Source organism: Oncorhynchus mykiss, chromosome 17, assembly GCF_057628025.1.
Source record: "Oncorhynchus mykiss isolate SJ-2025 chromosome 17, ASM5762802v1, whole genome shotgun sequence".
Lineage (NCBI taxonomy): Eukaryota > Metazoa > Chordata > Actinopteri > Salmoniformes > Salmonidae > Oncorhynchus > Oncorhynchus mykiss.
Window position 1 is genome coordinate 79,276,264 of NC_143038.1, and position 16,258 is coordinate 79,292,521.

The 16,258-nt window shown below is 44.3% G+C and overlaps 1 protein-coding gene across 1 annotated transcript in view; it reads right to left on the minus strand.

Moving 5' to 3' along the window:
• LOC110494842 (uncharacterized) overlaps positions 1–15,557 on the minus strand; it is a 289,407-nt gene extending 273,850 nt beyond the window's left edge. The window contains exon 1 of the mRNA XM_036950994.2: positions 14,234–15,557. Within this exon, the coding sequence (XP_036806889.1) occupies positions 14,234–14,637 (404 nt within the window). The 5' untranslated portion in view covers positions 14,638–15,557. The remainder of the gene's footprint in view (positions 1–14,233) is intronic.
• Between the last annotated feature and the right edge of the window lie 701 nt (positions 15,558–16,258).

Here is a 16,258-nt window from a genome sequence, read left to right on the forward strand (position 1 = left end):
AGTTGTATTTTTCCTCTGGTGGCACATTTAACATGCTAATAGGAATTTGGTCAAACTAATTCAAGTTTCCCTGCATTAAAGTCCCCGGCTACTAGGAGCGCCGCCTCTGGGTGACCATTTAACTGTTTGCTTATGGCAGAATACAGCTCATTCAGTGATATCTTAGTGCCAACCTCTGACTGAGGTGGTATGTAAACATAAGAATAATACAGATTAACTCTCTCGGTAGGTAGTGTGGTCTACAGCTTATCATAATATACTCTACCTCAGGCGAGCAATATCTCGAGACTTCCTTAGATCTAGTGCACCAGCTGTTATTTACAAAAATACATAGTCCACCGCCCCTTGTCTTACCAGACGCCGCTGTCTATCCTGCCGGTACATCGTATAACCAGCCAGTTGTATGTTGATATTGTCGTCGTTCAGCCACGACTCCGTGAAGAATAAGATGTTAGTTTTAAATGTCCCATTGGTAGTTTAATCTTCCACGTCGTCGATTTCATTGTCCAAAGATTGCACGTTTGCTAGCAGAATTGAGGGAAGTGGGGATTTATTCGATCGCCTCCTACTCCTCAGAAGGCAGCCCGCTCTCCGGCCCCTCCTTCTCTGCCTCCTCTTCACGCAGATTACTGGGGTCGGGGCCTGTTCCCGAGGGAACCGTATATCCTCGGGCTCGTCACTGTCGTGGAAGAAGAAAAAGGATTCTGCTAGTCCGCGGTGAGGAATCGCAGTCCTAATGTCTAGACTTTATTTTCAGTCATAAGAGATGCTAGCGGCAACATTATGTACAAAATAAGTAAGTAAATAAGCTACAAACAAGGCAGATCAATAAAAAAAAACACATCAGTTGGGGGCATGTAAAACGTCTGCCTTCTGGTCAGGCGCCATCTTACAGTTCTGTAGTAATTTTCACCTCCCCCCCACACAGGTCTGCTGTAACTTTCACACCTTCACACAGTTCTGTTTTTACTTTCATATCTTCACAGTTCTGTTTACGTCTTCACAGACTTCTCCTGTCATTTTCTGCTGTATACTTCAGACCTTCACACAGATCTGCTGCCACCTTCTCACAGATCTGCTGTCACCTTCACACAGTTTTGCTGTCACCTTCACACAGTTTTGCTGTCACCTTCACACCTTCATACAGTTCTGCTGCTTACTTCACATGTTCACACAGTTCTGCCTACATATTCACACAGTTCTGCTGTCACCTTCACACAGTTCTGCTGTCACCTTCACACAGTTCTGCTGTCACCTTCACACAGTTCTGCTGTCACCTTCACACAGTTCTGCTGTCACCTTCACACATTTCTGCTGTCAACTTCTGCTAAGGCAGCAGCAGCTACTTTTACTGGGGTCCAGCAACATTAAGACAGTTATATACACAATAAAAAAGATTACCTGACATTACATTTCATAACGCTGTCTGTAGCTTATGTGGGGCGGCAGGGTAGCCTAGTGGTTAGAGAGTTGGACTAATAACCGAAAGGTTTCATGTTCAAATCCCCGAGCTGACAAGGTACAAATCTGTCATTCTGCCCCTGAACAGGCAGCTAGCCAACTGTTCCTAGGCCGTCATTGAAAATAAGAATTTGTTCTTAACTGACTTGTCTGGTTAAATTAGATTTAAAAAATGCCTACCCAGGTACAAATCTCAGCTTTATTGTAACACAGTACAATCTTTGAAATTATTGCATGTAGAGGCTTCTCTGCCTGATACCAAGCATGGAAATGTAATGTTAACTTATTAACTATTTACCATAGAATGATGATAACATGTGTTTGCTCCAAAGCATGATGTGGAGAGGAACATTGAATATTGCAGTTGACATTCTGTTGTGCATTACGTTTTACACATTCATCCAAAAAGATGGCGGTGCAGATGGAAACATAACAGTGGGAACTCCAAAAGCCATTTCATATTCGAATGACGCATGCTAATATTTCTATAGCAAAGGTGTCACTCCCTCTTTCTCCCTCCCTCCCTCGCTCCCTGTTTCTCCATCCCTCCCTCCCTCCCTCCGTCTCTCTCTCTCCCTCACCCTTTTTCGCTCACTCTCTGATAACATCATGGCGCAGTGGACTGGAGTAGAGTAGCCCTGAGGAGGTCATGTGACGTTGTCTCAGACTGATGCAGCACGTGTCACTACTCTGGGCGTCAGGCAGCCGTTTCCCGGGCAACAGAACAGAGTGTGGAACCCCACGGCCTCTTTTCACTTCCCATCAGCGTCTGTTCATTGTGTGTGTGTACTGAGAGTCAATGTCATTACAGAGCAAGGTAGAGCAGAGCACTGAGTACTCTCTCTCCGCTTTGTCTCACTAGCAGGAGGAAATGTGATTATTTACCCAGCAGGTCTTGCAGCTCAGAGGCAAATTGTGTTGTGTCCTCCGGTTAATCAGCGTTCTTTAATACCTAAAATAGATTCCTGTCATTTCATATGAAACTCAGGGATGGTTTTATATTTGAGAGGGATCTGAAAAAACAACAGGGACACAGAGCTGGTACATGATGTCACATACCACTGTGTTTCACAGTGTAACATAATGTGACATCTCTGGGTTTCGTAATGTGACATTACTGTGTAGCATAATGTGACATCAATGTTTCACGGTGTAACATAATGTGACATATTACTGTGTTCCACTGTGAAGCATAATGTGACATATTACTGTGTTCCACTGTGTAGCATAATGTGACATATTACTGTGTTCCACTGTGTAGCATAATGTGACATCTGTTTCACGGTGTAACATAATGTGACATATTACTGTGTTCCACTGTGTAGCATAATGTGACATATTACTGTGTTCCACTGTGTAGCATAATGTGACATCTCTGTTTCACGGTGTAACATAATGTGACATCTCTGTTTCACGGTGTAACATAATGTGACATCTCTGTTTCACTGTGTAGCATAATGTGACATCTCTGTTCCACGGTGTAACATAATGTGACATATTACTGTGTTCCACTGTGTAGCATAATGTGACATATTACTGTGGTCCACTGTGTAGCATAATGTGACATCTCTGTTTCACGGTGTAACATAATGTGACATATTACTGTGTTCCACTGTGTAGCATAATGTGTTGGAATTATCCCTCTAACCACATGGCATTATTGCATCAAAAATAATATGGCATTCATTCATAATACTGCAAATTCCAAAATGAAACTAAGAGATCAGGTTGGTGTAACATGATGTGACATATCACTGTGTTTCAGCATGTAATACGACTGTGTTCTACTTTGTAACATAACGTGAATAAGATGATGATTGAACGATTGATTACCTGAATGCAATGGGAAGGCCTGAGAATACCTTGGTGAATGTTGCTCTTAGTGTACCAGTGTTTAAGGGTGACCCACTAGACTACAGGTTCTTTGCACGTGTCTTTGAACATACTATTGAAGGCAGTACCGAGCAATTCACCATGGGGCAACCCAGAGATCGATTCCGCAGTTGCCAACATATGGAGGCCGACAGAAGTTATAGGGGCCTCCAATTAGGGTTGAAGATTCCGAATCCCTACAAGCCTTTGCAGTTTCTCTCACTGGATGCCTCAACACTATGAATAAGCTCCAATATGTGACCGACCTGCTCGATTCAGTCTTATGTATTTTTTAAAAACTTTTCTTTACGTTGGATAAAAGTAGAGACTCAGAGCTAGAAAATAGTATGTAATTTACTGCAGTTGAGGAACAATTGGAAAGTCATTCTGCTTTGAAAGTTGATAAACCTGTAATTCTACTTTTGAGAAAATGTCCCTTGAATAATTTGGTACACCTAGTGGAGAGCTCTTCTTTGTCTACAATTATTCAGTATCGTTAACACCCTCTTAAGGATTCACAGGAGGCCTTTGCTAAACAGAGTGAGTACAGTAGTGTACTAAACAACCAAAGATTTCAAGACTAAAGGCTAGTTTATGCTACGTCCATTGAGATGTCTGTATACAGTTGTCACAGTGACATCATTAACATTATATTGTTGTCCCACATCAAAATTGTCGTTATGAAAAATCATAAACACAAAAAGGACAGGCTGCATGACATCAGCAGCCTGGTGGTACAAAATGGCATAACTGGTGTGTTTTAACACCAATAAACCTATTCGTTTAAAAATGTATTTAATATGTCAATCTAGAAAATCAGGCAATTAAAAGCAACTTTCTAAACAAAGTTTTGATTCGTATCTAGCTTGTAAGCTATCTAGCTAATGCTAAAGTAGCTGGCTAGGTAGTTAAAATATTGACCATATCATATACAGTTGAAGTTCGAAGTTTACATACACTTAGGTTGGAGTCATTAAAACTTGTTTTTCAACCACTCCAAGCATCCTCTGTATAACAGGACATCTCTCTATCCTCCTCATAATATAATATTGTATCGGTATTTATTAGAGAGGGGTAAAGAAAGATTTTGTTCGGGCGCCAGGCAGGTATTAACCATGCCGAAAGGAAAAGAGTAGAATAGAGAGAGTACCACTACCAGACCCACACACATCATCAGAAGAGACTGCCTAGAGTGTAGCCTGTTTACCAGATAGCCAGTGGAGGGAAAAGAGAATACACACCATATAAAACCCACATCACAGCACAGGGGTAACCCCGACAAGAATACCTCATACAATAATACTAATACTAATAATGGCAGAGCAATTCATCAGCAACTTCATACAAGAACGAACCCAGTCATCAACAGAGGATTTGCAATAATCTGTATTATTTTCTAGTGGATGAGTGCAGAGGGTATGAATGTGAGGGCTGTTCATCGACACAACAAAGGCCTTAAAAATGTCCACAGTCTTCTCGGCCACATGTCATTAGTACACCTCACCTCAATACAGTTCACATAACAATACACAACTTGCAAGCAACCTCCCTTTTAACAAAAATGTCCATCAAAATACTTCTGGCAGGGCAATAATAGTCCAGCTCTAATGAACTTCAATGGGAAGGGCATTTGAAGAATAGAGAGTCTGTTGCAGGGTAAAGCACTGGAACGAGAGGGAAGAGAAAGAGAGAGAAAAAGAGAAATCTTAGCTGTGGTCTTCAGGCCTGCCGGTGTACTGTCTGACTGTCCGATGGTTTGTTGGTTTGTATGTTAAAGCTTCGCAACAATGTTGCTACTAATCCATGCGATCCATAACGCGCGGTCCCAAACAAAAACAACCACGATCTAAAGCAATCACACCGATAATTGAGTTAAATACTTTATAGACTACAAACGCTGAAAACAAACAAAACGTCTGCAGCACAGCACACACAATCAAACTGTCGTGCCACCCAAGAGCCCCTCCCAAAAGAGCTGAATGAGCTCTCTTTATTTCCTCCTTCCTTACTGCTCATGCGCTCTTAAAGTGGCAGTGCACGGTGAAGGCTCCGTGCAGATTTCGCCACACTCCCCCCCTCATGAAAAAACAATGCCTGTAGAAACAGAGAGGATGCAGGCTTTGACAGGTTCATGTTCCTGCTACACAAAACCAGGGAAGTCCTCCTCATCAGAGTCCTCCACGAAGAGGTCCTGCAGGTGTTGCTTTTGCCTGCGATCCAGCTCTTCTGCCGTTTGGTAGCAGGGCTTTAGGTCAACAACATGCACTGTCCTGACATCTTCCCCTGTGTCCTCCAAACAGACCAAGTAGTTCACTGGTCCCAACTGCTGCACTACACGGTATGGACCTTTTCATCTCGAAGCTAGCTTGGCAGTGAACTTCTTAGATGCCTTTGACAGATGATGTGAACGTACCCAGACACGAGACTGGGGTGGAAAACACACGTCTCGTCTATGTTTGTCATAGTTTCTCAGCTGTCGTTGTTTGGCTTTGGTTTTGCTGGCCTCCACTCTGGCTAGCAAGGTGTGGTGGTGTTGTACGGCATCAAACGCTGGGCAGTCAGGTGAAACATTCAAACTTTCCAAGACCCTGTCCATCGGACCTTTTAGTGGTCTTCCCAGGTGGAGTTCGGTGGGAGTGACCCCAGAAGTCTCCTGCACGGCAGAGTTCAGTGCAAAGCGAAATTCTGGAAGATGCTGATCCCAACTTGTGTGCTGATCCCCCACGAATGAAGAAATCATCCCTTTCAGGGTTCGGTTTACCCTCTCGGTCAGGTTGGTCTGAGGATGATAGGCTGTGGTCAACTTGGCAATTACACCCCAGTAGGTACAGAGCTCTTTGTAGATTCCTGATATGAACTGCGGACCTCGGTCAGAGAGGATTTGGTCTGGAATCCCGAATCTGGTAAAGACCTCCCTTCTCAGAATTAGAGCAATGGCTGATGCAGTGGCTTTGCGGAGGGGAAACAACTCCACCCAGTGTGTGTAGTAGTCCACTACCACTAATAAAAATTCCTTCCGTGTCCCCCGGCTGGGAGGAAAAGGTCCCATGAGGTCAATTCCCAACATTTCATTTGGATGGTTCACCACGGTCTGCTGCATTTTCCCGGCAGGTCTGCCAATGTCTGGTTTGTATTTCTGGCAGACTTCACACTGCTGTACAAACTTCTGGGTATCAACCCACATGCCTGGCCAGTAAACCACCTCTTGTAGTCTTCAATAAGTTTTAAAAACTCCAAGATGGCCACTCATGGGATTGGCATGATAAGCTTGGATTATCTGGTCACTCAATGTAGAGGGAATGAAGACGCGATAATGGGTGCTGTGTATTCCATCTCCTCTTGGAGTTTTTCGATACACTTTATCCTGAATTATACTATACTTATCACTGAAGCGACTCTTGGAGTCTTCTTCAGACAGACTCTTGTGGATCGCCATGATAGCAGCATCCTTCTGCTGTGCTCTCCATACACTCTCATCATCCAGAGGAAAGGAATCATCCAGACATTTAGCGGTAGTATAAGTACTGCACAAGGGAGGACAAACATTGACAGTCTCTGTAATCCAAGAAAGGGCATCTGGTACAACGTTCAGTTTTCCTTTGCGATACTCAATGATGAAGTCAAACTTCTGCAGTCTGATAGACCAGCGAATAAGACGGCTGTTGGTCTTGCTTGATGCCAGAACCCACTGCAGAGCAGCATGGTCTGTGACAACGGTGAAGATCTTTGCCTCCAAGTAGTAGCTCCATTTCTCCAAAGCCCAGACCACAGCGAGGCACTCCCTTTCAGTCGTTGAATAATTCCTCTCGGTGGAATTAAGGGTGCGACTTGCATAGGCAAGAACTTCTTCTGTTCCAAGTCCTGTTTGTTGAGTCAAGACTGCTCCAAGTCCTGTTTGACTTGCATCCGTGTACACAATGAAATGAGCATTCAGGTTAGGATGTCCAAGGACTGGAGGAGTAATTAGACTGTTTTTGAGTGCTTCAAATGCACCTTGGCATGCAGGGGTCCATTGGAATTTCACACCTTTCTTCTTAAGGTGGTTGAGGGGTTCGGCTACCTTTGAAAAATCAAGCACAAACCTGTGGTACCATCCAGCCATACCCAGAAACCGCTAAACAGCCTTGAGGGATGTGGGAATTGGGAATTCCTGGACGGCTGCAACTTTGGCTGGATCTGCATAGATACCTTCAGCATTAACCACATGATCAAGGAACTTGAGTTCTGGCAGTCAGAAACGACACTTCTTCAAGTTCAAGGTCAAACCTGCAGCCTTAAGTCTGTCAAAGACGGACTGAATGTCTTGCAGATGATCCGCGACAGAGGAGGAGTAGATTATGATGTCATCCAGATACACAAGACAATTTCTACCCCTCAAATCTCCCAGGACAGTCTCCATCAACCGTTGGAAGGTTGCTGGAGCATTCTTCAAACCAAAAGGCATGATTTTGAAGGAGTACAAACCAGCAGGGGTGACAAAGGCAGTCTTGTCCTGACTAGCGGGATCCATTGACACCTGCCAATAGCCACTGTTCAGATCCAGATTACTAAAGATGGATGCTCCTGCCAGAGATTCCAGTATGTCATTTATGTTTGGTAGAGGGTAGGCATCGCTTTCTGTTATGGCATTCGGCTTCCTGTAGTCCACACAGAATCGATATCCACCATCTTTCTTAGGAATCAGGACAACCGGAGAAGCCCATCCAGAAAAAGAAGGTTCCACAATTCCATTCTCCAATATGCTTTTGAGCTGTTCATTGAGAATTTCCAGTTTGGTGGGGGACAGCCTGTAAGGACGCTGCTTAATGGGGATCTCATGCCGGGTATAGATTTTGTGTTTGAAGACGGTTGTACGGCCGAGTGTAAGAGTACAAACCTCACTGTTCATGTCCAACATCTGGGAGAGCTGCCACCTTTCATCATCCGACAGACATGCCTGTTCCACCGCTTGTTTGATGTAGAAATCAGCATCAGGTTTGCTTTTGCCCTCGGATAGAAGGGGGGGTACGGCGGTAATCAGGGTGATAGTTGGGTTCTCAGACTTCACTGGTGGAACATGTTTTTGTCTTTGTCTCTTTATATTTTCTCTGTCTCTGACTTGACCTTGTCTGGACTCTGCATAATGTAGCAGGCTCCAACCTGAAATCAGTGCATTACCAGGTTGAAATGGATGAGGCTGGGAATAGTCAGATTGTAGCCGATAGGAGGGTTCGGACATAGAGATGGTCAGTCCACTGAAGAACAGGAAGTCTAGGCCAAGGACTACAGCAAATGCAAGGCTTGAATCTGCAAGAATTGCCACAGGAAGGTTAATAGTCTCACCATGCAGTTTTATTATTATACTAATCCAGCCCAAGGGGGTGGTAGGTTCTCCATTGGCCAAGAACAATGGTCCCTCCTCCCATGTTCGTAGCTCCTCATGAGGTAATGCCATGTTCTGCCACAGGGCCTCTTGCATCAGGGTGTAAGATGCCCCTGTGTCGATTATGGCCTTCCCTCTCCAGTTCCTAACAGTCAGAGGAACCAATAGTTGTTGCGGAATAGGAATAAGACCGCTAGCTGTGCTGTCTAAAGGCTTCATGGTGGGCATTAAGGCTGACCCATTTGTATGCAAGCCACCACGCCTGTCTAGACTTTCAGTCTTCGGTCCTTTCTGACCTTTTCCTGAATCCTGACGCTGGACATAGAGCGGGCAAGAATCTGGAGGATGTTGAACTTTACACCTCCAACACACAACTGGACATTTGTCCTGGATCTTGGGTACAAATATCTGAGACAGTTTAGCCCCAGGAGAGTTATGGGTATACTGGGATGAGGGAACAGGGTTTTTAGTTTGGAGGTGGTGCTTCCAGTCCTTCTCAAACTGAGTCCCAAGACGCACCAGATCATCCAGATTTTGCACACGTTCTCGAAGTTGACTAGCAAGGCGGGTAACCATGTTCTTAAGAAGGAGTTTGACCATCTCCTGCTCAGTAATGTCAGCCTTCCATCTCCTACATAGAACTCGATAGGAGAAGGCAAAGTCCCGTATTGGCTCTGCTTCACCCTGGACTCTGTTACGAACACCTTCCGCCAGTTCATCCCCATAGTCTTCTGAGAGGAAGGCTAAGAGGAATATTTTTTGAAACTCCTCCCAGGTTGACACATGTTCACGGGATATCTCCCACCAGTCTCTTGCTGTACCATGGAGAACACTGCGGAGGGTGGCAAGAACCTCCAAGTCAGTAAGGGGCCGGATTGAAAGAAAATCATTACACTTCGATAAGAAAAACAGTGGATCAACATCATCTTCTGGACTGCCAAAAGTGGGGAAAAGTAGTTTAATAGGGAGGGAGCGCTCTAGAGGAGGCATGACAGTGGCAGTGGGAGTTCTGTCAGTACAGGTGCATCAAAGCTGGGACCGAGAGACTGAAAAACAGCTTCTATCTCAAGGCCATCAGACTGTTAAACAGCCACCACTAACACTGACACTGACTCAACTCCAGCCACTTTAATAATGGGAATTGATGGGAAATGACGTAAATATATCACTAGCCACTTTAAACAATGCTACCTTATATAAATGTTACTTACCCTACATTATTCATCTCATATGCATACGTATATACTGTACTCTATATCATCGACGGTATCCTTATGTAATACATGTATCACTAGCCACTTTATACTATACTATGCCACTTTGTTTACATACTCATCTCATTTGTACATACTGTACTCGATACCATCTACTGTATCTTGCCTATGCTGCTCTGTACCATCACTCCTTCATATATCCTTATGTACATATTCTTTATCCCCTTACACTGTGTACAAGACAGTAGTTTTGGAATTGTTAGTTAGATTACTTGTTATTACTGCATTGTCGGAACTAGAAGCACAAGCATTTCGCTACACTCGCACTAACATCTGCTAACCATGTGTATGTGACAAATAAAATTTGATTTGATTTGATTTGATTTATGTTGTTTAACAGTATCTTCAGAGGGGTTTTTGTAGTGCTACCTGTTCCTATTCCATTACTGGCCAAGCCAGTGGCAGAGGTAAAACCCGAGGGAGGTGCAGAAGATTTGTCCAGAAGGGAAAAGCACTGCATTACCTCCTGGTGCAGCCCTTCCAGTTGAAGGTCTGTGGCCTTCTGTGCTTTTTACATCTCATTAATGGTGTCCTTTTGAGTCTGTTCAATCAAAAATCGTAGTTCCCCTGTGAGAGAGTTCTTCATGTCCTCCATAACTTCCTTCAGATAAGAACACACTCCCTTCACAAGAGAGGCTGACTCCTCTGCTCTCTGTTTTTGTTCGTCCTCAAGAAAGATTATGACTTGATGATGGTTAGTTTCCATTTGTGTTTTGAACCGGTGCAGTTTTCCTTGAATATCCTGCTTCAGAGAATCTTGTAAATATTTCTGTCTCTGAACAATTTGTTGTTGGTTTTCCTCCATTTGACAGGGAAGGTAATCCAACCTCCTCTGCACATCTGTCTGATGAGCCTCCGCACATTCACTGAGTTTGCGAATGGCATTCTCCTGCATTGTCAAACTATGATTGGTGTGTGTCCATTGATGTTCCAGTTGTCCAGTGATCACAGAGACACCTCTCCCAGTCTCTCTGGACAGGGTAACCAGAAGGGTTTGAGGGGAGGGTAATGGTGGAGATGTTATAGGTGAGCCAGAAGCCTGGGGATTAGGGTCAGTGCTATCCAACTCCATTAGTTAATCAAGTCCTTCCACAATGAAAGAATCCCGAACATGATTACCATCAGGTGTGTCCACATTGACACAGTATGGGGTTCCAACAAAAGACATGATTCAACCTTGTGTGGATGGTGTCATGGGTGTTTCTCTTCAAGTCCCTGTTTGGGTGCCAATTCTGTAGCGGTATTTATTAGAGAGGGGTAAAGAAAGATTTTGTTCGGGCGCCAGGCAGGTATTAACCATGCCGAAAGGAAAAGAGTAGAATAGAGAGAGTACCACTACCAGACCCACATCACAGCACAGGGGTAACCCCAACAATAATACCTCATACAATAATACTAATACTAATAATGGCAGAGCAATTCAACAGCAACTTCATACAAGAACGAACCCAGTCATCAACAGAGGATTTGCAATAATCTGTATTATTTTCTAGTGGATGAGTGCAGAGGGTATGAATGTGAGGGGTGTTCATCGACACAACAAAGGCCTTAAAAATGTCCACAGTCTTCTCGGCCACATGTCATTAGTACACCTCACCTCAATACAGTTCACATAACAATACACAACTTGCAAGCAACCTCCCTTTTAACAAAAATGTCCATCAAAATACTTCTGGCAGGGCAATAATAGTCCAGCTCTAATGAACTTCAATGGGAAGGGCATTTGAAGAATAGAGAGTCTGTTGCAGGGTAAAGCACTGGAACGAGAGGGAAGAGAAAGAGAGAGAAAAAGAGAAATCTTAGCTGTGGTCTTCAGGCCTGCCGGTGTACTGTCTGACTGTCCGATGGTTTGTTGGTTTGTATGTTAAAGCTTCGCAACAATGTTGCTACTAATCCATGCGATCCATAACGTGCGGTTCCAAACAAAAACAACCACGATCTAAAGCGATAACACCGATGATTGAGTTAAATACTTTATAGACTACAAATGCTGAAAACAAAGAAAACTTCTGCAGCACAGCACACACAATCAAACTGTCGCGCCACCCAAGAGCCCCTCCCCAAAGAGCTGAATGAGCTCTCTTTATTTCCTCCTTCCTTACTGCTCATGCGCTCTTAAAGTGGCAGTGCACGGTGAAGGCTCCGTGCAGATTTCGCCACAACATCTCTCTATCCTCTTTATAACATTAAATCTCTCTATCCTCTTTATAAGACAGCATGTCTCTATCCCCTTTATAACACAGCATGTCTCTATCCTCTTTATAACACAGCATGTCTCTATGCCCTTTATAACACAGCATGTCTCTATCCTCTTTATAACACAGCATGTCTCTATCCTCTTTATAACTATAGAGGGTAGTGCATACGGCCCAGTACATCACTGGGACTAAGCTTCCTGCCATCCAGGACCTCTACACCAGGCGGTGTCAGAGGAAGGCCCTAAAAATTGTCTCTACTACCACATGGCAAGTGGTACCGGAGTGCCAAGTCTAGGACAAAAAGGCTTCTCAACCGTTTTTACCCCCAAGCCATAAGACTCCTGAACATGTAATAAATTGACTACCCGGACTATTTGCATTGTGTGCCCCCTCCAACCCCTCTTTGTACGCTGCTGCTACTCTCTGTTTATCATGTATGCATAGTCACTTTAACTATACATTCATGTACATACTACCTCAATTGGGCCGTCAACCAGTGCTCCCGCACATTGGCTAACCGGGCTATCTGCATTGTTCTATAACATAACATATCTCTATCCTCTTCATAATATAACACATCTCTTTATCCTTTTTATAAAATAACATCTCTCTATCCTCTTTATAACATTACAGAACATATATCTATCCTCTTTATAACACATCTCTCTATCCTCTTTATAATATAGCATCTCTCTATCCTCTTTATAATATAGCATCTCTCTATCCTCTTTATAATATAGCATCTCTCTATCCTCTTTAAAATATAGCATCTCTCTATCCTCTTTATAATATAGCATCTCTCTATGCTCTTTATAATATAGCATCTCTCTATGCTCTTTATAATATAGCATCTCTCTATGCTCTTTATAATATAGCATCTCTCTATGCTCCTTATAATATAGCATCTCTCTATCCTCTTTATAATATAGCATCTCTCTATGCTCCTTATAATATACCATCTCTCTATCCTCTTTATAATATAGCATCTCTCTATGCTCCTTATAATATAGCATCTCTCTATCCTCTTTATAATATAGCATCTCTCTATTCTCTTTATAATATAGCATCTCTCTATCCTCTTTATAATATAGCATCTCTCTATCCTCTTTATAATATAGCATCTCTCTATTCTCTTTATAATATAGCATCTCTCTATCCTCTTTATAATATAGCATCTCTCTATCCTCTTTATAATATAGCATCTCTCTATCCTCTTTATAATATAGTATCGCTCTATGCTCTTTATTACATAACTTGTCTCTATGCTCTTTATTACATAACTTGTCTCTATGCTCTTTATTACATAACTTCTCTACCCTCTTTATCACATAGCATCTCTCTATGCTCTATATCACACAGCATCTCTCTATGCTCTTTAACAGAACATCTCTCTGTCCTCTTTATAACAGAACATCTCTTTATAACAGAACATCTCTCTATCCTCTTTATAACAGAACATCTCTTTACAACAGAACATCTCTCTATCCTCTTCATAACATCTCTCTGTCCTCTTTTTAACATAACATGTCTCTATCCTTAACATCCCTCTTAGCCCAGAGCTAGCAGGGGGCTGTTGATTCCCAGGGAATAGAGTGGTAGCTGTGTGTTGAAATAGTATAACCATCTGACTATCAAGCTTCAAACACTGATTTCAATATGGGAAAAGGGAAAAGGAAATAGGATGTATGCATGTAATAGAATATCATTGTCAATGCTCAGTGCTCACACACCTCAGATGCATCTTGTGCAGTCATATTTTACTGTTGTCCAACCTAATCCTAAATCAATCCAACCTGATCCTGCAGCTCACCAATGAGAACTGACATTACATTTCCATTTCAGACATTTAGCACACTCTAATTCAGAGCAACTTACATTAAGACAGTTATGACAACAAACCCAACTCCAACATCAATCTGAGTGTGTATTCTGATCCATACGGTTATCCCTATGCCCTAAGCCCTGTGCAGGTTCCTACTGCCCTATTGGAATCCACCCTGACTGTTCTCATATAGCTAACAGGATGAGCTGATTTGTTGAGTCATGCCGTCCAGGTGTCCACTCACCACACGTACTGCTGCTCGTCGATGACCAGCAGTATCTTAAATCTCATGGAGACATGACCAGGCCCGGGTGCTGGGTTCTGATCCACCAAGCCAGCTGACACTGCTGTTTGTTTTACCACATTAGTGATGGAACTCAGAGAGGTCAGGGAGCTGAAGAACCCAGAGCCTGAAGAAGGGGCCGGGGCTGGGGAAGCCTGGGCAGGCTGGGGCCCACACTCTGGAGCTGGGGGGGCAGCATTGGGAGCTGGTGCTGGAACTTGTCCTGGGGATGTGGCTGGGACTCCTGGGGTGGCTGTAGAGGGGGGAGGCGGTGGAGGGTCAGATCTCTGGAGGTCTGTCATGTAGCCATTAGGAAGATTAGCTATAAAGCTGCTGTCAGACAACCGGCGACGTAGGAAATTCATGGTAGCGGTTGAGAGAGAGCTGACAGAGAAATTTGAGAGAGAGAGCTAGTCGGATGGAGAGAGCTTTGCAAGTGGAGTGGAGAGCTATCGGATGGTCGGATGGAGAAAGCTGTACTATCGAAGTAGAGCTATGTATGAGGGTTGTTGCTGCTAGAGGATCCTGGAGAGCTGGATGAGGCTCCTGCACGGTGTGGTGGTGTAGCAGAGGCTCTAGTCCAGTCTTCTAGCTCTCCACACCACAAAGAAGAGATGCTTGTTTCCCCCTCCGAGCTTCACCAGCTTCTCCTATGGAGTGTTGTGGTGTGTTTTTGTGAGTGCAGGGTGTGTATGTGGTGATGCTGTCCCTCGATAAGGTACTGGTGGTATCCTGCTACTCTGCCTGTCCCCATCAGCGACAGAAACCCGAATGCCTGCAAGAGATGATTTCACTCTGCCTCTCGTCCTCTTTCTGCTTCTCTCTCTCTCTCTGTAGCTCTGCTCTCTCCTCTGCCTCTCTCTCTCTCTGCCTCTCTCTCTGCCTCTCCTCCACCTCTCTCCTGCACCTCTCTCTCTCTCTCTGCCTCTCCTGCACCTCTCGCTCTCTCCTCCACCACCTATATCTCTCTCTCTTTCTCAATTTCTCTCCTCCGCCTCTTTCTCCTCCACCACCTCTCGCTCTCTCACTCTCTCTCAATCTCTCCTCCTTTCTCTCTCTCTGCTAATCTATCTCTCCTCTATGTAGTATGTATGGTGGTTGGTTGTCCCCCTCCCCCTCTCTCAATTGTATTCAATTCTATCTCTCCCCCCCCTCTATCTCTCTTCCTCTCTGTAGTATGTATGGTGGTTGGCTTTTCCCCTCCCCCTCTCTCTCAATTCATTTCAATTCTCCTTCTCTCTCAATCTCTCTCCTTCTCTCTCTCTCTCTGCCGCTCTATCTCTATTCCTCTCTGTAATATGTATTCTGGTTTGCTGTCCCCCTCCCCCTCTCCCTCATCATAGTTATGTGACGCAGCTCTGTGTACTGCAGCCTCTGAAGTGTTAGGGTTACAGGGAGGGAGGCTTAGTGTATAGTAGTGTGGCTTCTGAAAGGGTTTCCAGTCAATGTGAATGTGTATAGAGAGGGAGGTGCAGTGTTACTTACGCACAGACTCCACTCTACTCTGCTGTGACGGCTTCCCTCTCTGTCTCACTCCCTATTCCTCCCCCTCTTCTTCTTTTAGCCTCATAATAAACATGAAAGCCTTTGGAAAGCCTCCTGTCTGGGTTGCCCCCCCCCCCCCCCTTGGGTTGTGCCGTGGCAGAGGTCTTTGTGGGCTATACTCAGCCTTGTCTCAGGATGGTAAGTTGGTGGTTGAAGATATCCCTCTAGTGGTGTGGGGGCTGTGCTTTGGCAAGGTGGGTGGGGTTATATCCTTCCTGTTTGGCCCTGTCCGGGGGTGTCCTCGGATGGGGCCACAGTGTCTCCTGACCCCTCCTGTCTCAGCCTCCAGTATTTATGCTGCAGTAGTTTATGTGTCGGGGGGCTAGGGTCAGTTTGTTATATCTGGAGTACTTCTCCTGTCCTATTCGGTGTCCTGTGTGAATCTAAGTGTGCGTTCTCTAATTCTCTCCTTCTCTCTTTCTTTCTCTCTCTCGGAGGACC